The 24,578-nt window shown below is 42.6% G+C and overlaps 1 protein-coding gene and 1 long non-coding RNA gene across 3 annotated transcripts in view; one reads left to right on the plus strand and one right to left on the minus strand.

Annotated features, from left to right (window-relative positions):
- Positions 1–24,578, minus strand: part of AK5 (adenylate kinase 5) — a 229,812-nt gene that overhangs the window by 23,217 nt on the left and 182,017 nt on the right. For both annotated transcript variants that reach the window (XM_029948743.1, XM_029948742.1), the window contains exons 11-12: positions 7,600–7,763; positions 5,583–5,699 (exon numbers count right to left, since the gene is read on the minus strand). In XM_029948743.1, coding sequence (XP_029804603.1) covers positions 5,583–5,699; positions 7,600–7,763 — 281 coding nt within the window. The remainder of the gene's footprint in view (positions 1–5,582; positions 5,700–7,599; positions 7,764–24,578) is intronic.
- Positions 4,245–7,512, plus strand: LOC115299370. Its single transcript, XR_003912154.1, has 2 exons — positions 4,245–4,371; positions 7,291–7,512. It is a non-coding gene; the product is annotated as an uncharacterized LOC115299370 (long non-coding RNA).

Raw genomic sequence — 24,578 nt, forward strand, 5'->3', positions numbered from 1 at the left:
ACCAGAAGTCAGAAGGGGGCAAAAAATTTCAAGCGGAGGATCCCAAGGTGGTCCCCAAAGCTATGTCACAATTCCAAGCAATTAGAGCACACCAACTAGAAAGCCCTTTGGGCAGATTCATAAGATTTTTTTTTCTAAGAGCTCATTCTTGAAAATTAGAATACATTTATAAACAGGACCACTTGTTCTGTGATGGAAGTGTTACGAGGTAGTTAAGAGTAGGCAGGTAGAGGGCTAAAGCAATGTCATCATTCACACCCCCCGAAATTTATGTGCGTATCCAGGCTAAGGCACCATTTTAGCTCCCCGAAGGGAAAAGCCAAGAGCAAGCGTATGCATTTTCCTTCTGTTAATATCTGTATATTTTGGCTGTTGTTGAGCAAAAGGTTGGGTTAATATAGGAAAGCATTTCAATTTCACACTAGAGAATCAGGCTAAGCACACACCCCTCCTCGAGATGATAATAACTCTACAGAGTGGAAACAATAATATCTACTGAATGGGATTATAAAGATTAATAAAATGACATATGTAAAGCATCTAGTTCAATTCCTGGCATATTTTAGGTGCTCAAAAATAACAGCTATGACTCTGTTCGTTATATATTCCGTATGGTATTATCTGTGTAAAAATGGGTAGAACAGAGACTGGAAGAATACACATCACAGTGTTAATAAGAGTTCTCTCTGGGTGATTAGGTATTCTTTGTTTTCTAGTTTTCTGTACTGTCTCACATCCATATAATTTTTATTTCTGCAGTCAGAAAAATACACATAATTTTGGAAAAGACTGTAACAATTCATTGAATACCATGTAGGCTTATGAATGTGTCAGGGACTCTTCAAGGACCCATCTTCCTGAGAGACATTGCAGGAGCCATTTTCAATTTACATTTTATGGAAGAGGAAATTGAGGTATGTAGAGTTAAATGACTCACCGCTGGTGGGGTGTACATACAGCGAAGCTCGGAATACAGACCCAGTAACGCCAGTCACTGTGACCCGGGTTCTCAGCTGGAGTGGGGGATGGAGATGGTGGTTGGAAACCTCAACTCCTCCCTCATGTTCCTTCTGTCCCTGTCAACACGCACCTTCCCTCCCCTACCCGCCCCCCCCATACACACATACTCCTATACACACGTGTGGAAGTAGGGATTTTCAGATTTGGGTGAGGTGTGATTAAAGAATGAGTGACTCTAACCTAGATAATATTTTATAGCCTTTTATAGCTTAGAAAACACATTAATGCATGGTATGTCATTCAGTGCTCACAAAGCCCTCAAATTAGGGTTTGGCAGGTGTATTATTACTGGAAGTTACATGACTTGCCTAGGGTCACACTAATATATGGCAGAGGCAAAATCCGGCTTTTCAGACTCGACCACATGAGTGACATGCTTCAAAGAGGCTCCATGTGAATGCCACTGCTCAAAACAGTCTGGAATACCACAGGCCTAAAATCGGGGATCTGCCTTCAGATCCAGTTATAAAAATCCCCATGGCAGAATAAGGATTATAATTTTGCTATTGTTTGCACACAGTAGTTGACAGAGAGAGAGAGAGAGAGAGATGCTTATCTCTACCATACATTTTACTTATCACACTGGACCATTTGGGGGCATTTCAAAGGAACAATTTTAAAAAGTAGCACTTTTCTTCCCCCAGCACTTCCAAGCAAGTGCATGCCCGAGACCCCTCCCAGGGCTCTTTGGACCTTAAATTCACTGGCAAGGTACCTGTGAAATCATCTAGAAGGGTGCTGCCTCCTCGAAGTCTGGACTTCATTAAACACTGTGGACCCTGCAGCAGTTCCATTGTATCTCCCTTTGCATTTTAACGGTGTGTTTCCACAACCACCAATCCCTGAGGGGCAGTTTCTCAAGGGCCTGCCTACAGCAAGTTCTGTGTGTCCTCTCTCAATCCTCTAGCCTTGCAAAGACCCTGATTCGGAAGTGGTGTAGAAAAAATTTCCCTGTTCTTCAGTTACTCAGCGTGTATCCCCAGGAACCTTATCCATAGCTTGGACAATGGCTAAAGGACTAGAATAAACAAAAACGTAAAACAATCTACAGAAGACTCAGTACTGCCTAAAGTGATCTGCAGATTTAATACAACCCCTATCAAAGTCCCAATGGCATTGGCTGCTTTTTTTTTCTTAAAAAAATAGAAATACCCATCCTAAAATTCATATGAAATCTCAAGGCTTCCTGAATACCCAAAACAATCTTGAAAAAGTACAAAGTTAGAGGTCTCATGGTTTCTGATTTAAAAACTTAAGACCGAGTCACAGTAATAGAAACAGTGTGGAAATGGTAAAGGCAGACATATAGACCGATGGAATAGAATACAGAGCCTAGAAAGAAACTTACGTATACAGTCACATGATTTTTGACAAGGGTATCAAGACGATTCCACCATGGAAAAATGGTCTTTTCAACAAATGGTATTGGGAAAACCAGATATTCACATGCAAAAGAATGAGATTGGACCCTTACTTTGCACCATATATAAGAATTGGTCAAAATGAATTAAAGACTTAGGGTGGCTCAGTCAATTGAGTGTCTGACTCTTGATGTCAGCTCAGGTCATAATCTCATGGTTTGTGAGATGGGGTCCAGCCCCTTGTTGGGCTCTGTACTGACAGTGCAGAGCCTGCTTTGGATTTGCTCTCTCTCTCTCTCTCTCTGCCCCTCCCCTACTTGTGCTTGCTTGTGCACTCTCTCTCTCTCAAAATAAATAAAATAGAGGCACCTGGGTGGCTCAGTCAGTTAAGCTTCCAATTTCAGCTCAGGTCATGATCTCATGGTTTATGAGCTCGAGCCCCGCATCAGGCTCTGTGCTGGCAGCTCAGAGCCTGGCGCCTGCTTTGGGTTCTGTGTCCCCCTCTTTCTCTGCCCCTCCCTTGCTTGTACTCTCTCTCTCTCTCAAAAGTAAATAAATAAACATTAAAAAATTAAAAAATAAATTAAAAAATGAATTAAAGATCTAAATGTAAGAACTAAAACAATACAACTCTTACAGAAAACAAAAGAAAATCCTCATGACATTGGATTTGTTCATGGTTTCTTGGACCTGACATCAAAACCCAGGGAACAAAAGAAAAAATAGATAAATTGTACTATATAAAAACAAAAAACTTCTGTGCATCAAAGGACACAATTAACAGAATGAGAAGGCAACATACAGAGTGGGAGAAAATATTAGCAAATCATATACATGATAAGAGGTTAATATCCAGAAAATATATTAAAAACTCCTACAACTAGACAATATGAAACCAAACAACCTGATTTGAAAATGGGCAAGGAAAAAAAAAGAAAATGGGCAAGGGATGTGAATTGACTTTTCTCTAAAGAAGATACACAAATGGCCAACAAGAACTTGAACAGATGCTCAACATCATTAATCTTTGAGAAAATGCAAACCTAAACCACAGTGAGAAGCCACCTCATGCCCATTAGGAGGGCTGCTATCAAAAGCCCCAGAAAATAACAGGTGGTGGTGAAGACGTAGAGAAACCGCATCTGTTGCACACTGCTGGTGGGAATGTAAGATGGTGCGGTGGCTGTGGTAAGGGGCATGTGATGGAATCACAATATGCTCCAGTAACTTCACTTCTGTATGGAGCATTTGTACATCCATGTTCGTAGCATGGTTCATAATAGCCCAAAAGCAGAAGCAACCCAAGTAACTATGGATGGATGGATGGATAAACAAAATATTATTCAGCCTTGGAAAGAAAGGAAACTGTAACACATGCTGCAACATGAATGAACCTTGAGGACATTATGCTAAGTGAAATAGGCCAGCTACAAAAAGACAAGTCTATCTTATTCCACTTGTAAGAGGTCCCTAGAGTAGTCAAATTCACAGAGTCAGAATGGTGGTTGCCAGGGGGCTAAGAGGAGAGAGAAATAGAGTTGTTTCATGGGTGTAGAGTTTCCAATGGCCAGCCTTAAGAAGATGAAAAGACTTCTTAAGAATGAATGTACAACACTTAATGCTCTTGAACTGTACACTTAGTACCGGCTAAGATGTTAACTATTTGTTATGTACCTTTTACCGTAATATTTAAAAAAAGTAGAACAATCTTCCTAATTCCATTCTTTGAAAAAAGTAGTTGATTTCTATGTAAGTTTGAGCTCTTAAAGTGGTTTGTTTTGTGGGGAAAAGCTCATTAGAATACCGGCTGTGAGCGCCCCCCATCGGAAACTACTGGAACCACACACCGCAGTCAACGGCTCGGCCGCCCCCACCTTGAAGGACGCTCCGGAGCTGAGGGACAGCCCTGCTGGGGTCACAGCCCACTCCTGCCAACTAGGAAAGGGCATTTGTTCTTGGACTCTGGTTGCAAGAGGAAATGTAGGAGAAGGTGAGCAGTTGCCCTTTAAATATTCAGATACTATCTAAGGAAGTTCTGTCAAACAGGCTCAGGAGGTCCGACTAATCCCCAGGAGACACACGTACAATTCACTTTAATGAACGTCGCAGTGTTAGGGATGGATGGAGACGGCCCCCAAATCTTCGTCCTACCAGCAGTTGTCACTTATCCATCATGTGACTGTGAGTAAGTCATGTAACCTCTTTGGGCTTAATTCATTACCTTTAACATGAAGAAAATACCTCCCCTTTCTATCTAAAAAGAGTCTTAATAATATATGAAATGAAATATATGTGAAAATGATTTAAAACTAGTCTAAAGAGAGATCTACATAAATATTAATTCTTGTAAGCTCTGGAGTCTTTGTTTAATAAATGGGGACAATTGTTTCTTGCTTGGAATTTAGAGGTAAATGTATATAAAGGGTGTAGCACAGGAGTCACCCCGATAGGTTCGATACATGAGAGGCATGATGGTTTCTTACTTCATGTGGTCCCCCTGGCAGTGGCCTGATCCACCCGCTTCCCGAGGGGGGGGGGGCGTTGGGAGGCTGGGTGGCGGGAGTCTGGAGTCTGGGACATCGGATTCTGCCCGTCCGGCATCGATTCCGTCGCTGGCCTCTCAGGCATCCCTATTCTTTCCTGGGGAATTTCCCTTCCCTTCTTCAGTCCGTGTGCCTCAGGGGTGGTGCCTGTTCTTCCTTCTCCCTTCTCATCCCCGGCCTGCTCCTCCAGGATGAATCAGGATATTCCCGGATATTCCATTATATGCCCTCCCATCTTCCCCTGGGCCACAGGGATTGGTTCGGCGATGGGCTCAGGACCTCGCCCAGGATAACGAAACACAACCCTGGGTCTTTTGCTGCATCCGCTGGAAAACACTTTCTGTGAGATCACTTAGAGGGTGAAATATAAGCTGGGATCCAAGAGAGGGAGAAAGTCACGCCACTGTTGAACAAATCTGAATACATGGACCCAACCGAGCGTGAACCACTCCTGGACATTTTAGTTAATCGAGCCGAGAAATCCACCACCATCATCCAAGCCACCCTCTTCTTTTTTCGGCACTTTGTGTTCAGTTTTTGCCATTTGTAACTGAAAGATTAATGTAAGTAGGAAAGGGATAGATTTTGAATTTATCCCCCAAACTCAATGATGTCCCTAATTGTCCTTCTGGGAAGATTCCCCATAACCACAGCTCACCCTACGTCCGAACTCTTCCCCTTGCTTCACTTCCTGGGGATAGCCATCAATCAGGAAGCCCTTGGTGTCAGCGAGGCTGGCCAACATAGCCTCCTTCAGGAGCTCCAGAATGATGCCCTGGAACAGAAATGGTCAGGATCTGAGCTTTTCCACAGAACAGTGCTAGAATTACCACCTGTTTTCATTAGTCAGCCCATTTTGGGAGGGAGAAAGGTTCAGGTAAGATTAACAGCAGACAGCAGGATACCGTATTTCATCCACTCCTAGTCTCACTTCCCCCCCACATTTTATTGCCTATGAAATTGATAGGTATCTTACAATCAGTCATAATTTAATAGGGTTTTTTTTTCTGGCTTGTATAGTTATATATGGGCTGGCTAACTAGTTATATTTTACTAGGATGTCTTAAAATAACAGCATCTTAGAATAGAAATAGAAATACAGTGGCTATATCTCATATGGGAACACTTCATGAATTAGGGATAGTGGCAGTTTAAAACTAAGCAAAGCATGATATAAAATGTGCTTCTCTGTTGATTTTTTCCCAATACATATTTTAAAAATTTGATATCCATTTGGATAAATATAAAGTAGCATTTTCTAGCAATATCCCTTTTTCTGTTAAAAATTTTGATTTAACCTGTGCTTATGAAAACGAGAGGAGAGAGATACATGGAATCTTGGGAATGGATGTAGGAAAAATTGACCAGCTGCCCCAATGGGGGATCTCCTATTCTCTGGTTCCCTGGCATCCTCTGATTTCTGGTCGGGTTTGGGGAGTACAGCCATCACAAGGGTGGTAAGAAACTATGCCTAGATAATAGTGAATTAACTCCTCATGAGATTTATATTCTAGTGAGAAAGATAGATAATACATGAACAAATAAATATATAAATAATCAGCTAGAAAGAATTGCTAAAGACAAAATTAAAGTGAGGCAAAGAGATACAGAATTCTGGAGGTGCTATTTTAGATAAGGTGGTCAGGGAAGGCCTCTTTGATAAATTGGGATATTTAAGTAGGGCTCTGAACAAAGTAAAGGAGCAAACTCTATAAATATATGAAGGAAGAGCATTCAAGGTGAGGAAACAGCAGTGCAAAGGCCCTGAGGCAGGAGCAGCCTGGCTTAGGGGAAGAACAATGGCGAGGCCAGTGGCCAGTGTAAAACGGTGTTGCAGAGGTAGCTGGAGTCCAGAATAATGGGAAGGACTCTGGATTTCATTCTAAGTGTGGTGGGGATACACTGGAAGCTTCTGGGAAGGGGAATAACACAATTCGACAAACATTTTAAAGACATCTCTCTGGCTGCACTGAGAGTAAACTGGTGGGGGAAAAGAGTGGGGGCAAGGAGGTCTGCTAGGAGGTAACTGCGATGGTCTGTTTCCTTTCGTGAGAAGCATGCTGGCTTCCAGGCGGGAAACAGACTGTAACTCATTAAAGCAGAAGCATAAAGCTCTGTTAGCCAACAGGGACAGCATTGTGCAAGCCCTCATTACAGAGCCTAGCATGGGAACGAGTGAGGCAGGGATGAATATTTTTTGATACCCACGGCACACAGCTCCTCAGAGATGGATGGCGACTTGAAAAGGAAAAAAGAGACATAAAAAAAAATTCTTTACTTAAACTATGTAAGGAAGATACCAAATTTCAAGATAATGCTATCATACCTTCCAGGACTAGACCAAAACTTTATTTTCTGTTTTCCAGAGGGTTCCAATACCAGGCTTTGCTGCACCATGCTCACCTCTGCTTTGAAGATTTTAACACTAAAGTGGGGACCAGTCTTCTCTGGAAAATATGAGACAGGCTAACATTCAGGGAGCTGGCAGAGTGACAAGGTAGAAGGAACCTGGGCCTGGACAGGTCTGCTGTGGACCCACCTGCTGCCTCTGGACTGCTACATCAGAGAGAATTAAAATGTAGCTATTGGCTTTTGGGTTTCTTTTTCCCGGCAGTACAGACTAGCTGCGACACTCCAAAATCCCTCGCCGGCCAGGGGAGGTGGCTGTTACTTACTGAGGGCACCAGGTCTCCACGTTCCATGATCTCTCTGATCAGTTTGCTTCTTTCAGATTCTGATGACAGCTCATTACGCAGGAGCTCACCAGTCGACAGATGTGTAAATCCATATTTTTCCACCAGCTTTTCACATTGTGTGCCTTTGCCGGAGCCTGGACCACCTAGAAAAGGAGTCATGTATCAGACATCCATCCCGACCGCCATGGTGAACAAGCCTCAGCGCTTCGTTCACCAAGTGCGTACTGAGTTCTTACGATTTACAGGGAGCAGTGGGCTACGGAGAAGGGGATGCAGTCCTTGCCCTCAAGGGGCCTGCTGTCTGGGCCAGGGACAGGTGTTATCCACCACCAGCAAGCAGTTACTGCAGGTGGGCTAGCGGGGAGGGTTCGGGCTGCTCCCAGGGCACAGGGCAGGGGCGCAAGGCTCCGTTTTGGGAGAGATGAGGGCGAAGTTTCCTGGGGAACAGAATATGCTCATGTGCAAAACACTGACCACAGTGCCTGGGACACAAGCCGGTGGTTAACATAGGCTAGTTATTAATTTTTAGATTTTCACACATCCCAGATGTACAGAGGAGTTATCAGCAGAGAACAAAGAACTCAGAAGCAGTTGAGAACATGTTGCCTTTCTGACGCCTGCCTCATCGCGGCAGCGCTCTTCAGCGTCATTTCCTCCAAACAAGGAGCCAAGCGTTCCCTACATGACTGCACCTGCAGAACCACTCAGATTTCAGTGGAGTTGTGCCAGTGATGTCCTTGGAAGCCAATGGGTCAAGTTCAGAATCATGCATTACTTTTTGTTGTCATGTCCTTCTGGTTTCCTTCCGTATGGAACAGACTTCTTCATGTTTCCTTGACACTTTTGAAGATTATATTTATTTTGTAGATTGTTCCTCAATGTGATGTTTTCCCTGCTGTTTTCTGAATATTATTATTCTGAGTATCCACCATATTTCTTTGATGACCATTAAACCTTTGACTCTTTTCTTTGCCTCCCCTGCCCCAAGTTCAGTCAGTTGCTAAGTTATAAGATTTTACATCAGAAAATAATAGGTAGCCTTTGCCAGGAGTTTACTGTACCACTCACTGTTCTAAGCATTTTAAAGATTTTATTTTATTTTATTAAGAGACACAGAGAGAGAGTGAGAGAGCGAGAGCAAGAGAGAGCATGTACACCCAAGTGGGAGAGGGACAGGGGGAGAGGGAAAGAGAGAGAATGTTAAGTAGATTTCATGCTCAACACAAAGCCTGATGTGGGGTTTGATCCCACAACCGTGAGATCATGACATGAGCCCATATCAAGAGTCAGACACTTAACTGATTGAGCCACCCAGGTGCCCCATAATTTAAAATAATCTTAAAAGGCAGACACTATTATCCCCATTTTACAGATGGGGAAGCAGAGGCAGAGAATGAACTCAACTACCATAAACTGCATGGCCGATACGTACCAAGTCAAGGAGATGAAGCCTAGACTCTGGCTCTCAGAGGTGTCTCCTCTTTTCTCCCCTGCCAACCAGGTGTGCCTGTGGTATAAGCAGGCCCTTATGCTCTGGGCTTATGGCGGTCATTTCGCCTCCGTGGGCGGGAGGGGCGAGGCTCTGGCGTCCAGCAGACCTCCTATCAGGATGATCTGCCTGGAAAGCATGGGCTCATCCCAGCTCCATAGCATTCAATGGCTTCCCATTCCCCACAAGATAAGATCCAAACTCCTTAGCGTTTCAACCTTCAAGAAACTGGTTGAACCTCTCCAACATTTCTCTTCTCCATTTCTTATCCTTGTCCAACACCATCATGTCCAGCTCCATACTGTCCCTTCAACAAGACATACTTCTCCAGGCCACGCTGCTTTTGCTCTCCCGGGTCCTCAGCCTGGAACGCCCTTCCTTCCTCCTCTAGCTACTGAGATCCTCTTTATCTCTTAGACCTGGGTCAAATGCTTGCCCTTCTGCCAGGACTCAGACCTCTCGCCCTCACCTCTGTGGGAGTGAGTGGTTCAACAGCACTTGGGTGCCCTCGGCCTGCCCACCACTTGGTCTGCAGGTCCCTCACGAGGTCCCCACTTGCCCTGTAAGTGCTTGATGAACTGAAGCTTTTCCTGATAGAGGGGATACGATACATTAAAATCCAAAACATGACTGAGATATTAATGGTAGTGAGGATTTAGGACTTATTTGGCAGTTTTCCTGGTCCACCTCTCTTCATCTTCAGAACCCCTTTCTCTCTCTCTTTTTAAAAAAATTTTTTTTTAACTTTTATTCACTTTTGAGAGACAGAGAGAGACAAAGCATGAGTGGGGGAGGAACAGAGAGAGAGGGAGACACAGAATCCGAAACAGGCTCCAGGCTCTGAGCTGGCAGCACAGAGACTAATGTGGGGCTCGAACCCATGGACTGCGAGATCGTGACCTGAGGCCAAGTTGGATGCTTAATTGACTGAGCCACCCAGGTGCTCCCAAAACCCCTTTCTCAGGACACTTGGCAACTTCCCTCTTGAGTGACCTTAGCTGTTGTTCCTTGTTAATGAAAGGACCTCTCCTCTCTCTTTTGCCTTGGCAGAAAGTAAAGGAAAGATCCATGTTTTCTATCTTCTCCTCACCCCTACAGCTGCTATAAGCCAAGTGGGGAGGGTCAGCCACCTCACAGTGTTGTCCTGGATGTGCTAGAGGTACCAGGAAAACAGCTATTACAGAGGCTCACAAAACTAATGCGGACCACTTAGCGGGAGCACCCAGTCGCCAGCCAAGGCTACATTTGCTCTGAGCACTAGGATTCATCTCCTGAGCTCACAGAAACGGAGGGAGAGCGTGGGAACAAGAGATGGCCACTCAGGCAAGAAGTGCTTCCAGATAGATGAGTGAGGAGAACAGGGGGCTGAGCTCCTGCTGAAGCCTCCAGGGCTTCCATGGCCCGATTTACCTAGAAACCCTTTTCCTGGGATGGCTGGAAGCCGGTCATGTGGAAAAGGTATTTTTGGACTCCGCTTACAAGGCAAAAAATGCTGTGTTCCAATGATTTTCTTCTTTCAGCATCCCACTAATATGACTATTATAGTTTTTCTTCCTCTAAAATGTTATTTAATAAATTGTGACACAAAGGCAATTAAAAAATCTTCAGCTTAAATTAACAACAGCTGTGCGTTCGGCAGCAGCCTCTGCCCCAGTTAGAAACGCTTTGTAGAGCAACAGCTGCAAATTCTCGGCATTCTTGGGCCAAATGGTGCAGGCACGGTGGAATTTTAAGTAATCCACACAATGCCTCAATTCTTCCCATGGCTCCCAAATAGAGAACAAAGTGATTTTTATCACTGCAGGGAAGGCACAAAAGCTGCTAGCAGAAATATGAATTTTCATACAATGTACTTACAGGTCTTTGGGGTCTTAACTTATGACTTTTAAACAAAAAACAATGGGGCCTTGATATCATCCCTCCAGGATAATCTGCTATGTGGAAGAAAATCTTTTGAGGTGCCACATATCAGGAGGAGTGGCCCGTGTTCTCTGATGACAAGATGACTGACAGCAGACGAGGAGCTGTCACGTCTGCTGTCATCCCCCTGACTTTCAGTGTATCATTACTAAGGCTCACACCCCTGAGCTAACCCGTACACAATCGTGGGGTGTCATTTCCAAAGAGTCTGCAACAGGAGGCTCCATTTTGAAGAGGTCGTCAACACTTCACAAGGAAAAGGAAGTGAGAAATCTTAATTCTCAACCTTCAAGATAATTGAACGTTTTCCATGTGAGACGTAAGGAGCTCGTGCAAGTGGAAATACTGTGAATTCGCCACAGCTCAGTCCGTATCTCCCCCTGACGTCTGGACAGCACCACACGGAAGGGGCCCAGGCAGAAGAGCAGCCACCCCAGGGGTGCGGGTCTGTATCCTCACTCGAGCTTTCTCTTTGGTCCCAGTAGTTCTTGGAGATGGGCCAGAAACAAGCTGCGTCACCTCCCGTGCTGCCTGGGCCACCTTTCCCCGTGGGTTCTTTATTCCCTGGAGCAAGCCTCTCTTAGGAGGCCGCTCCCGCATTCATTAGCTCAATCCTCTTTTAGGAGATGACTCCTGGATTCATTGGCTGGGCTCTGCAAGAGAAGGCCTGCCTCCAAAGCAAGTAGTGCAAAGGTGCTTGGCCTCAGGATGAAATGGCAAAGCTGGTGTGTTGTAGCACGTTCTGGGCTCCGAAAGAAAAGACCGAACAAATCATGATGTCAGATAGATAATCAGCTGAATCCCAATCCAAGCAAATGCAAGTATGTAAGCTTCTATTACACTTCTGTTTGTTATTTTATTATTATTGTTATTTTTATTACAGAGAGAGAGGGCGAAAATGAGTGAGGGTGAAGAGAGAGAGTGGGAGAGAGAATCCCATGAGGGGCAGAGATTGAGCGAGAGAAGCAGGATTCACCCAAGACGGGACTCAAACTCACAAACCGTGAGATCATGACCTGAGCCAAAGTCAGATGCTTAACCCACTGAGCACTCACACACCTTACACTTTTACTTTTAAATATTTCAAATAGCAGTGGCATAGAGCAGTTACTAACGTCCTTTACTGACATTTTACTGTGTTTTGTTAACTGAGGGATGCCATCTGGAATTCAGCCTACTCCTACAGCTCTTCATTTGACTCGCATCCACTGGGCAGCTAGTGTAGGTCAGATGCTGTGCTAAGCTCTGAAAATAAAACGACTCGGAGGCCCTATCCTTTCCATCAGAGAATTCGCGTCTAATGGGAGGACGGCAGTTGAACCCGGCGTCACAGCTGTGAGGCAGGCGTAGCAGCCGGGCCTGCAGATACTGTTGCACAAACACTGGGCGGGACGCCTGGCCCAGGCAGGAATTAATGAGGATGCATAATTGCCTTCCCTGACACAGGGGAAATGTGGGAAAGAAGAGCGTTATGGGCGAGCCTGCTGCCTTCAGTGCGGTGGTTTGGAGTGCGAGCAGGTGCTGCAGAGAATGGCAGGAAGGCAAGGAGAGTGATGTTCAGGGAGGGGCACGGGCAGGCCAATGTGGCAGTAAAACCCGGCCCGGCCACTTCCTAGTGGTGTGGCTACAGGTGAGTCTAAACTTCTCTGAGCCTCGGTTTCTTCAGCTGTAAAATGAAATAGGAGCCAACTGTCTGCCTCATTCTCCCTCAGAGCCTCCTTCCTCTTTCTCTCCCATACCCGGCCGGTTGCTAAACAATTTTGAAAAGTTGAGTCTACATTTGAAAAGTCTCTGAAATCTGTCCCTTCGTCCTACATCTCATTAAAAATTTCCCTTGTCCCCATCCCTCTGCCAAAAAACCCTGGAGTTTGGTAAAGGCTTCATGTAATAAGGGATGGTCACTCATCCTGCTAGGTCTTCCTGGTCATGTCTACGAGCTCATCGGCGTACAGAGGCTTGAACTGAACACAATCTAACAAGTTTGGGATTAGCCATCACCTTGAGATGTCCAGACCACTTGCAGGTAATTAAGATAAATATATTAGCATGTGTGTTTATACACACCTACACAGGTATCTGGTTTAGAAAATTTGAAGTTTGTTTTCCCTAAAGAGCAGCTGAGAGGATAGCATTCCTTGGGTTCTAATTTTCTAATTGTCATTAGCAAAGCTTTCCAGGCCTTAATGCCCATCCCACCTCCCCAGCACTGTTTAAACCTCTTCAGCACCAGTGACCCGCATCACGGACTGAACTTTAGCTCCCTATTGATTTGGCAGAAACGGAGAGTTTCTGATCACTTGGGTCTATTCCTCTACTCAGCTTACGTCTTTCTGTCCCTTTTCTTTCCCTTGACCTCACTTCTCAACTTGTTCTCTACTTTCTTTGTGACCTGATTGAGTTGGTCCATTCCTTTTGGATCATTTACTTCTCTAGTCAGCTGGACACCAGCTCTTTCTAGGAGCTATGAATCCTTTGTCCCCATTGAATTCTGTTGTAACTTCCAAGAGAACCACCGACTACTCTCTGCCTAACCTACCATTTGCTCTATTTGATCTACTCTGGGTTGCTAAGAATTCCTCAAGACAGTCAGAAAACCCAGACAACTGGGCCATGCTATCTAACTTCATAATAGCTTCTAATACTTCTGGGTAAATAAATTCCTCTTTTGCTGATACCAAATGGAATGTCCATGGATGGATTCTAATATTTCCCCATTGTCCTCAAATCTTCCAACACATTTTTATTTTTTATTTTTGAGAAACAGAGAGAGACAGTGTGAACAGGGGCAGGTCAGAGAGAGAGGGAATCTGAAACAGGCTCCAGGCTCTGAGCTAGCTGTCAGCACACAGCTGGACACGGGGCTCGAATCCATGAACTGTGAGATCATGACCCGAGCCGAAGCTGGGTGCTTAACTGACTGAGCCACCCAGGCGTCCCCAACACATTCTTTAAACATATTCTTACTCTTACAAGTATTTAAAAAAATATTTATTTATTTTTGAAGAGAGAGAAAAAGTGCAAGCAGGGGAGGGGCAGACAGAGAGGAAGAGAGAATCCCAAGCAGGCTCCATGCTGTCAGTGCAGAGCCTGATGTGGGGCTCGAACTCAACGAACCATGAGATCATGACCTGAGCTGAAATCAAGAGTCAGATGCTGAACTGACTGAGCCACCCAGGCGCCTCCTCTTACAAGTATTTTTAATCCTCCAATTCACTACGAAGGTGAAGATTATCTTCTTTCCTTAACATTTTCAAACCATATGTGTCTTCATCTTGTGTCCTCCAACCCTTCTTTCTTTTGTTTGGAAGGTTATTTTATACAACTATTTAGCAGAAGGCTAACTTCTCTGTTTCGGTTCTTTTAGCATCTTGGCGTTTTCCTTGACAGCACTTTTCACAATATAATGACTTTCTCTCTCATCTATATATCTCACATTTTTTTAAAGTCTGTCTTCCATATTTGACTCTATGGTTCACAAGCACAGGCTATGGGTGCACTTTGCTCAGTATGGTGCCCAAACACAGTGCCTGAATCGAATAGACATTTCATAATCGTGGCTGAAAGAACAAATTATTTCTATTTATTTTATTTTATTATTTTAACTCCAGTATAGTTAACAGAAAGTGTTATATTAGTTTCAGGTGTACAATATAGTGATTCAACAGTTCCACAAATCATCCAGTGCTTGTCACGACAAGTGTACTCCTCAATCACTATCACCTATTTCACCTATCTCCCTCCCAAATAAAGTAATGACGAAAGGGTCCCCTCCCACCTGCTCCAAGAACTTCCTCCTCTTTCCTGTCCTCTCAGTTGGCAACATCTTGTCTCTCTTCTGTGTAACCACAGGCTCATATCTTCCCAATCCAAATGAAAATATTTCTACCATTGTCTGCATCCTCGAGTTATTTTTATATCCTTTCCTATTTTTTCAGTATCCTAAAACTGCCTCTTTCCACGTCCCTCTCTTTTACTGACTCCCTGTCCTCTTGCATGCCCCCTCCTGCTCTCATCACTCTCTGAAGTTGATCTTTTATAGTTCAGCAGTGATTCCATAATTGTCATATCATTTAATGATCTTCCTCTAGTCTTTACTACTTTTGACCTTTTAGTAGCATTTAACACCATTGATAAACATCTTGAAATTCTCTCTTCCCCTGATCTCCAGGACACAAAGTTTGCCCATATTCTCTTCCTTCCTTTGCCAGGCTGAAGTTCACAGAAAGTAGAACGTGCTTTATTTTTATTGGTATCTCCACAGAACCTTGCATGGTGTAACACGCAATTGTGTAAAAAGACCAATGACTAGAAGACTTGTGGCCCCACAAAAGTGACAACTCTATTTCCTTTCACATAAAAGGAATACTGGACCAAAGGACTCAACTTCCAGGTTTATATCCCATACCTTTATCTAGTTAGATGACTTTGATCAAGTCTTACCCTCTTGGAGCTCCAACCTCTTCAATTCCAAATTAGGGGACAGCACTTTTATATTGTGATACTATTTTAGTATCTTTGAAGATGAGTAGTCTTCACAGTTATTGCTTGTGAATGTATCAAATATCTTTTGCAAATCAAACTATCCTACTTTTATACAGTCATCAGAGTTGTTTAAAAAAATCTATTAGATTGTTATCTCTTGAAGTTTTTCTTTCTCCCTAGGTGAAAATGTGCTCTGAGGTTGCGTTTAGGTTTTTGTGACTGAATGATTCTTTTCAGAGAAAAGCTAGCATTCCATCAGAACATGAACTGACTGTGCCCTAGCAAGGATATTCAACCACTGTCAGCCTATGAGTCACTTTCAACATTTTGTATTCGGGATGAGCTGTTTCACCATGCTGAGTTTCGGTAGGCTGTTGCTGAGAACAGACTTTGTCTGACTAAAAGCAGTTGAGAAAAATAGATCCTTATCTTCCAAGACAACATCTCTATTAGTTCTGAAATGCACTGCTGCTTCAGATTATTTGTGAATAGGATAAAATATGCCAGTGATAAGGTCAGCTGCAGGTTATATGGAAGAACTTCACATGTGACCGTGAACTTCTGGATGGCAGGCACTGTGCCTTGTGCCTGGTGTATAATGGTAGTTGTTAGATTAGTGAGTGAATGAATAAACAGACGATAAACAATCTGAGAGCTTTAGGGAGAAGGAGGTAGCCCAGTACATGACATTTGGAGTTAGGAGGCTTTGGTGCTAGGCCATTCCTGCATGGAACTAGCTAAGTGATCCTGGGATATCTTGAGAGATTTTTGCCTCTTTGAAGGCCACCTTCCTTGTCTTTGAACTGACGAATCTGGATTAGTGTTTTCCTTCTCTTTCTCTTTCTATGTGTGTTTTATTATTCTTCCTTAATATCCAAACTTTCTTTCCACAGTGCTTCTCCCTGAGGAAGGATTATTTGTCCCCACTGTTTTGAACTTAAGAGTTCCCAAGTGTTTTGGCCAGTGAAATGTGGGCAGAGGTGGACATACATCATATTTAGATAGAAGTTTTTATAGCCATTACATGGTTTTCTATGTCTTTTGACACTTTGTCATGAAACTAGCAATGTTTCAGATAGTAGGGACACCATCAGCATGGTTGCCAGAGTGAACTCTAGTCAACTGTTGATGAACATGTAGCACTGGTCTAGAACAAGAACAAGAAGAGAAAGGAGAAAGAAGAAACATCTTTCTTGTCCTATACTACAGAGATTTTTAGTTGGGCTTATTTGTTACCCCAGCATAACCTAGCTTCTGCTGACTGATGCTTTCCCAAACTTGACTGTGTAGAAGAATCACCTAGGGTATTGAAAATATTCCTGTATCAGTAGGTCTGTGAATCATTGAGGTTGAAGCCTGGGAAATTATAGTTTTAGAAAGTTCCCCAGGGAAAGTATACAGATATCTGCAACTTATTTTGCAATGTGTAAGGAAAATAAAAGATGTATTGATGGCTAGATAAAGGGATGGACAGAAGGATGATGTATGATAGAACAAGTTTTAGTAAAATGCTAATGGCAGAAATTAGGTGATGGTTGTATAAGTGTTTACTGTAACATTCTTTCAGTTTTGTTGAATGTTTGAAATATTTTCATAATAAAGCAAGATGATGTTTAAAAAATTCCCCAGGTGATTCTGATGATTAACCCAATTTAGAATTTCTAAACTAGATAGTCTTCAAGGAAATTTCCTGTGAACTCTCCAGCGGCTGCTGCAGTGAGTCTTTGTTGATCTTTCCTTTAATATTCACAATGTAATAATGCTGAGATAATGGTTCTATTGTGAATGAATGCTTGTTACAATCATTAATAAAAATCCTCATTGCCTTTCCAATAGCAGGACCAACCTCTCTGTTGAGATGAAGGGAACTTTTGTTTTCTCAGCATCAAGCCCAAGAGAACAGAAGAGGAACTGTGGCTTATTTTGTACCAATAAAATGGTTCAGAGACAGACATGGTTGAGAAGTCACTGCAGACTGTTCAGACAAAGGTGTCTGGTTCATAGCACTTTTGGCTTGATATTTGATCTAATAAGTGTCTGTTCTATTAGCATTTTTTTTTTTAACATTTAGGGATCACGACCTTGATGCGTGCTATTTCCTCTCACCCAAGACTTGAACCTTCTTTGTCTTGTCTCTTTGTAAGAACTAGAGTCATTTAATCCTTATAATAACTATTTGAAGTAAATGTTATTTATAACCTATTGTACAGGTTAAAAATCTGCGCCCAAGGACCACCTGTGCCTTGGTAACTGCTAAGCTCTACAGTCTCTCATATGTAAGGCCATTCTGGAAATCAAACAGACTTTGCTGTTCAGAACTGCACTGCACAGCTTCAGTTAAACGCATAACGTTGCCAGTTGATGTCCAGTTAATTATTGCATCAGACATGCTCACACTAATCCCCATCATTGTTTATCTAAAATTCAAATTTAACTAGTTGTTTTGTATTTTTATTTGTTAAAACTAGCAGCCCGATCAGCCCCACCATTTATTAACCTGGAGACTTTAGAGACCTGATTTCATCTCTGTTTTGACAACTCGAATATTCAATGATTCTGCCACATTCACAGAATCTACTACAGGCACAGAAAGACATGTGAAATGTCCAGTTAACACAAGACTCTGGAATTGAATGCCACCACTCTCACTCTTACATAGAACTGGATGCCATGACTCTAGCTCTTAGAGAAAAGACGAGGAAGGTTCAGGTCTTGGGTGAGAGGAAATGGCATGCACCAAGGCAGTGATTCCTATATGTTTTCACCACACGATGCTGTGAACTCCTAGAGCTCTTAGTACAAACCAACTTCCATCCTAAATTCATTTCCAGTCTAATCCCATCTCCATCCCAACGACATCCCCATGCTTACCCATCTCCATTCCATCCCACTTACATCCCACCCCCATCTTCATCCCAGCCTCATATCCAGTCTAACTGCATCTACAAAGACAAAGACAGGATTTCCAAACTGCCCATGAGAAAATGCTACTAAAAAACCTGCCCTTTTCTTCTTCACCAGGAGGTTTCTAGGGTCTGTTGCAGACGTGACTCACTAAGCTTATAAACTAGAGCTTTCCAAAAGTTGTTTCAGTCAGGATTTTCTATTTTTTTCTTAAAAAATTTTTTTTCATGTTTTATTTATTTTTGAGAGAGACAGAGAGAGAGAGAGAGAGAGAGAGAGAGAGAGAGAGAGAAAGAGAGAGACAGCATGACCAGGGGAGGGGCAGAGAGAGAGAGAGAGGGAGACACAGACTCCGAAGACAGTTTCCAGGCTCTGAGCTAGCTGTCAGCACAGAGCCCGATGCAGGGCTTAAACTCATGAGCCGTGAGATCATGACCTGAGCCGAAGCCGGACGCCTAACTGACTGAGCCACCCAGGCGCCCCTGGATTTTCTTACTTAGGTCTCTAAATTCTGAGAATTCATGTTCTAGAGTTCTCTGCCTCTTCCAAATTCATTTTAAACTTATCAAGCCACTGTTTTTCCTATTTTGTAGTCCACATCACACTATGATCTTAGGCATGCATTAAATGAATATAGCAGGTAATTTACACACTTAGCCTCTCCTTTCTGTGTGTTCCTTCTTTTAAAGAAAATAATTTTTCTCTGTCAAAGAAATATATGCTCCTTACTGAAATTTAAACAATTCGGAAAAGTAAAAAGAAGAACAGTCTACCATAATCCTACTTCCCAAAGGGAACTGCCAGAAATACATTTTGTTTTATTTCTTTGCAGCTTTTTTTTCTACTCATAGTTTTCTGGTTTCAGTTTTCATTAGAAATCTGTCTCCAGTGACATTTATCCTCTTTGGGCTTCTGTATTCTCATGTGAAAGTAAACTTTTGGACTAGGTAAATTCCAAGGTCATTTCTAGTACTACCATTCCATGTTTCTGTCTTTGTCAGAGAACTCGGGGAATATTTGTACTTGCAGTCTATTTATGTACTATAAAAGGAAGTAAGGATATTTAAGACCGGTAGGGACGTTTGTGGTAGATGTTAGTTGGATTACTTCTGAGGTTTTGTGTTCAATTTGGGGCCATACCACAGAAATTGGAAGTCTTACATGCTGTGAAGGGAATATAAAATAGGTATAATCTTTCTGAAGGGCAATCTGGTAATAAAAGTCAAAAATCTTAAAGTTTTTTTTATTTCAGTGGATTTATTGTAAGGGGAAAAATCAGTTTAGTTAGACAGATATTCTTTTCAAAATTTTTAATGAATGCAAAAAAATTGGGGGAAAATGCATGACAATAGGAATAAACTAAATAAATTATAGTCATTCAAAGGAATAGTGTGTGATCATTAAAATGATGTATTGAAAGAAGGTGGATACAAACAAGTACATACAGAATGATTCATTCCATTCATATAAAGCTCAAAAGTATCTATGGTATTCCTCACAGGGGGCATGAATAGAAGGGGGCACAAGGAGCATTCTGGGATGTTGGTAATGCTCAGTTTCTTGAGTTGCATGTGGGTAAGATGAATGTGTCCACTTAGGGAAAATTTTCAAGCTAAACACTCATGATTTGAGTGCTTTCCTGCTTTTCTGTCTCAGTTCAATTGCAAGAAAACTTTAAGACACGACATTGTATATTCAGCTTTTACAATCTTGGTAAGGCTCTTAAGATATTTTGTTAAGTATAAAGAGTACATTTTAGAGTTCCATGATCTCATTTTGATGAAAAATGTATATTTAAAAAATATACACAGAAAAACATTAAGAGGGATATAAATAAAAATTTTAATAATACTCATTGCTAAGATTTGGGATTTCGGGTGATTTGTTGTCATTAATGCATATTTTCTAGAATAAAGATATATTATTTTTTATAAAAAGGAATCCTTAAATTAAAAAAAAAATTCTAGGGCGCCTGGGTGGCTCAGTCGGTTAAGCCTCCAACTTCCGCTCAGGTCAGATCTCACGTTCGTGGGTTTGAGCTCCGCGTCAGGTTCTGTGCTGACAACTAGCTCAGAGCCTGGAGCCTGCTTCCGGTTCTGTGCCTCCTTCTCCCTCTGCCCCTCCCCCTCTCATGCTCGTCTCTTTCTGTATCAAAAATAAATAAAACATTAAAAAAAATTCTAGTAATCTGTCTTACGAGAGATTTTGACTGTGTGTGTCCAAACAGAAATGAGGGAGTGGAAAATGATAAAAGTAAAGGAAGTTCATCAAGGGAAGTTTTTTCCCTTCTGGTGCTTCCTGCCTGTTCGCCAGCCTTGGACTCATCTTGGTCAATGTCACATTATTTCTCAGCATCCAAGGTTTCCACAATTTGGTCCATTTTCTTCCTGTTTCTGGGCCATGGAGCACATATTCCTACTACTGTAATTCGTTCCCTACTTAAAATCTCCCTTCTTGGAATCTCTCTCTCTTCAGCCTTCTCTCAAACCTAGAAGATCCCATCCATTCTCGGAGGCTCTCCTTGGTTCTCAGCTTTCCCAGAAAGGGGCTCCCATCCATTTGGCCATTGTGCTTTCTTTGTCTTAAAATCCCTGCTAATACTCACTAGACAGTTCCTTTGTCAGTTAACTGTACACTGTCCTGTATTAGTTCTAAAGTTTTCATAAGCATCAATTCTTGCTTCATCAAATAGATGATAAGCCCCTTGAGGGATGGGAACATTAAAAAAATACCCTTCTTTTATTGCTCTCCTTTTCTTGCATCTTCAATGACAGTTTAACAATAAATCAACTCTAGTCTGTATTCCTTCCTTTGAATGATGGTAAAATTCAGAATCAGTACCATCTAGGTCAATGATTTGCTAGCTAGTTGTTTTGTATTTTGTTTCCTGGCAACTATGCCAGTTACCTAGTGGTGGGCTGAAACTTGATTCTGATATGGAAGCCACATGCTACCTTACTCAGCAAAATTTACCAAAGGCATGAAGTTTTTAATTTTGTTTTTGCAGGAAGGGCCAGGAAGACTTATAAAGACTCTATATTGATTTTTCAGGACCCATCTAGAGGAAGAGTCTTTTAGTTATGATTGGTTCTTAAAAATGGCCAAGCCCTATAGTTTTACTTGAAACCTCTGCTCTTATCATTAGGACTCTGAGATGGTTACTGGTAGAAGACAAGTTAATACATTTACTTTTGACAATGAAGTCTTTATATCTTCCATTCTATTTCAATCCATTAATTTATTTTTTCTAAAGATTTGTATCAAATGCCTACTACGTGCCAGGTATCCCTCAAGTGCCACAGAAAGAAGAAGAAAAAAAAAAGAAAAAGAAAGGGCATGGTCTCCCTCTTCTAGGAAATTTAGTAAAAGCTATTCTCCAGTTGACGGCCCTCATCGCCTTCAAGCAGGTGGTCAGTGGAACAGGTGCCCGGGAGTAGACTCTGGGACCCTTTCGGCTGGGCTCAGGCAGGCTTCTTATTTCTTAATATTCTCTTCCTCTCTCAACAGCAAATGTTGGAATGAGAGGGGCCATCTCAGAGCTTGCCTCAACAGGTTCACCCAGACCAAGTTGAGGATTTCCAAGAGCAATAAGACTGTGTTCTGCTTGGGGCGCTGTCCATACCAGCTTTCCACGCTTTTACTCTAAGAGTTAGTCCACGCAAGGAAATAAGTTCCTTCCACTTTAAACTGAGGTCATTTTGCTGGTATTGATGGGCAGGTGTGTGGCACTGACATGGTGATCCACTTTCTGGTAGAAGGCACTCCTCAAAGCATAGTAGAACCAGGAAGAACACTGCCTTCAGAGTCAGTGCCCCAGACAATATGAAAAAAAAAATCAACTGGGTCACAGGACTATGCCCTGTTAACACAAAACAGCTCCACTCAGTTATAAGAGGAAAGAGTCTTTCATTGCCATGGCCACCTAATGGTTGGTTTAAATATGTTTCATTTACAACTATAAAGATGCTCTGAGACTCTTGGTTCTGGAGTCTAACGCAAAATGCGAGGGCAGTACTTTGGGAATGTTACATTTAGAAAAGCAGAAACAGTTATTGTCCCCTTAATCACTGGCTTGTTATTCCGCTTTATGCCTCAAGGCTAAATACAGCCTCCTACAGTAAAATCTGTGTTGTACTGTAAACAACCGCAAGAATGAGTCTACAAGAGGAAATGGCAGCCAAAAGGCAGACGTAAGCCAAAGGCCTGAAGATACTTCCCCACTTCAGCCTGCCCTGATCCCAGCCAACCATAGTTGCTCCAGGTAAACACTGCTTAACATGTCAATCCCTTAGGGAATGTATAATTTTAACAAAGGACACGAGAAACAGATAGATGAACACCCAACCTTTTATCCTGTCCATCATTCCCCATCTTGTAGGTATCCTTTCCTCATTCTAATTCACTTCTGATCCCATCCTAGCTGTTTCTCCCCTCACCCCCTTTCTTGGGATCCTTTCTTTCTTATTAGCTGTCTCCCCTCATTCACGGTATAGTAGTTGTAGTAATAGCTAATGGTTGTTGAATGTTTACTAGGAGTGCTGTGACATGTGTTAACTCATTTCATCCTCACATCAACATTATGACATAGATAAAATCATTAATTCCATATTACAGGTGAGAAAATTGAAGAAGATTGGGTGTAAGGACGTTGCCCAAGGTCAGAGAGCAGCTGGCAGGTGACCTCAAGTAGGTCACACTCTCAACTAAATGGTTTGCAGCCTCTCTCCTTATACAAACATGCTTGACTCTCTCATATCCACTTTTCATCTTCTTTCCCTGAGTTACTGTCCTAAGTCTTTGCTTTCTCTTAAAGTCAAGGTTCTTGCGAGTGTAGTCTATATGCATCCTCATTTCCTTACCTCACATTTGCCCCTCAGCCAGCTGGCTTCTCTCCTTTCTGTTCCACTGGAACTGCTCTCACCAAAGTCACCAGTAATTCTGTGGTTGCCAAACCCAACAGACAATTCTCGTTGCATTTTATTTAATTTTTTCAACATGGAAACTCTCTCCTCTCTTGATTTCTGGGACACCATTTGTTTTTGATATTCTGCTTTCCTTGCTGTTCTCTCCTCCTTTGGCTCTGGGGCAGGTGTTTCCCTGATTTCTGGTCTCAGCCTTCCTCCAGTCTCCCTGTCCCTAAGTTCCCTGGGTAATCTCTTGCATATGTGTGGTTTCAGTGCCATTCGTATCCTGGTGAATTCTACATCTGTGTCTACAGCCACAGCTTGTTATGTTGGGCACTGGATTTCAAAAACCTCTTGTTTAATGGACATTAACAGATGGATGTCTCATTAGCATCTCAATCTTTTTTTTTTTTTTAGCATTTCAATCTTAAAATGTGTAAGACACATTTCATCACTCTCTCAAAACGCATTTCTTCTCCATATTCCTTATCTCCTTGAATGACACTTATGTGCACCTGGTCATATAAACTAGCCCTTTCTTTAAAAAGCTTTTTAAAATGTTTATTTATTTTTGAGAGAGAAAGAGAGACAGAGTATGTGTGGGGAAGGGATAGAGAGAGAGAAAATAGGGAGACACAAGATCTGAAGCAGGTTCCAGATCTGAGCTGTCAGCACAGAGCCTGACGCAGGGCTCGAACCCATTAGCCCTGAGATCATGACCTGAGCCAAAGCCGGATACCTAACCAACTGAGCCACACAGGAGCCCCTAAACTAGCCACTTAGGAGTCATGCTAGTTTTTTTTATTCACCCGAACACAGTGGATCTTTGTATCCTGTTGATTCTATTTCCTAACATCTTTTGGATCTGTTTCTTCTTTTCCACTTCAACAGCCTCCTTGTTCCTCACCTGCGTAACCATCCATCTGACCTCCTAGCTGGCCTCCCTGCGGCAGCCTAGGCTCCCTCTCTCTGCTTCCAGAGTGCATTTTCTGAAATCCAAATCTGGTGACATGTGACAGAGTGAAAGCCTTGACAGCTCCCCATTGCTACAGGCCGAAGTTTATATTTCTCAGCCTTTCATGTCCTGGACCCTGCATCTTTTTCCAGCTCTGCCTCTCATTGCTTCCTGTCCCCTCACCTCTGAGGCTCTCTCTTGCATACTGTTCCTTCTCCTTGCCATGGACTCCAACTTTCTTTCCACTTACACTTGGCCAATTCCTTTTCTTTCTCAGGACTAAGCTCTGATAACCCTTTCTGCC

Source organism: Suricata suricatta, chromosome 8, assembly GCF_006229205.1.
Source record: "Suricata suricatta isolate VVHF042 chromosome 8, meerkat_22Aug2017_6uvM2_HiC, whole genome shotgun sequence".
In the NCBI taxonomy this organism is placed as follows: Eukaryota; Metazoa; Chordata; class Mammalia; order Carnivora; family Herpestidae; genus Suricata; species Suricata suricatta.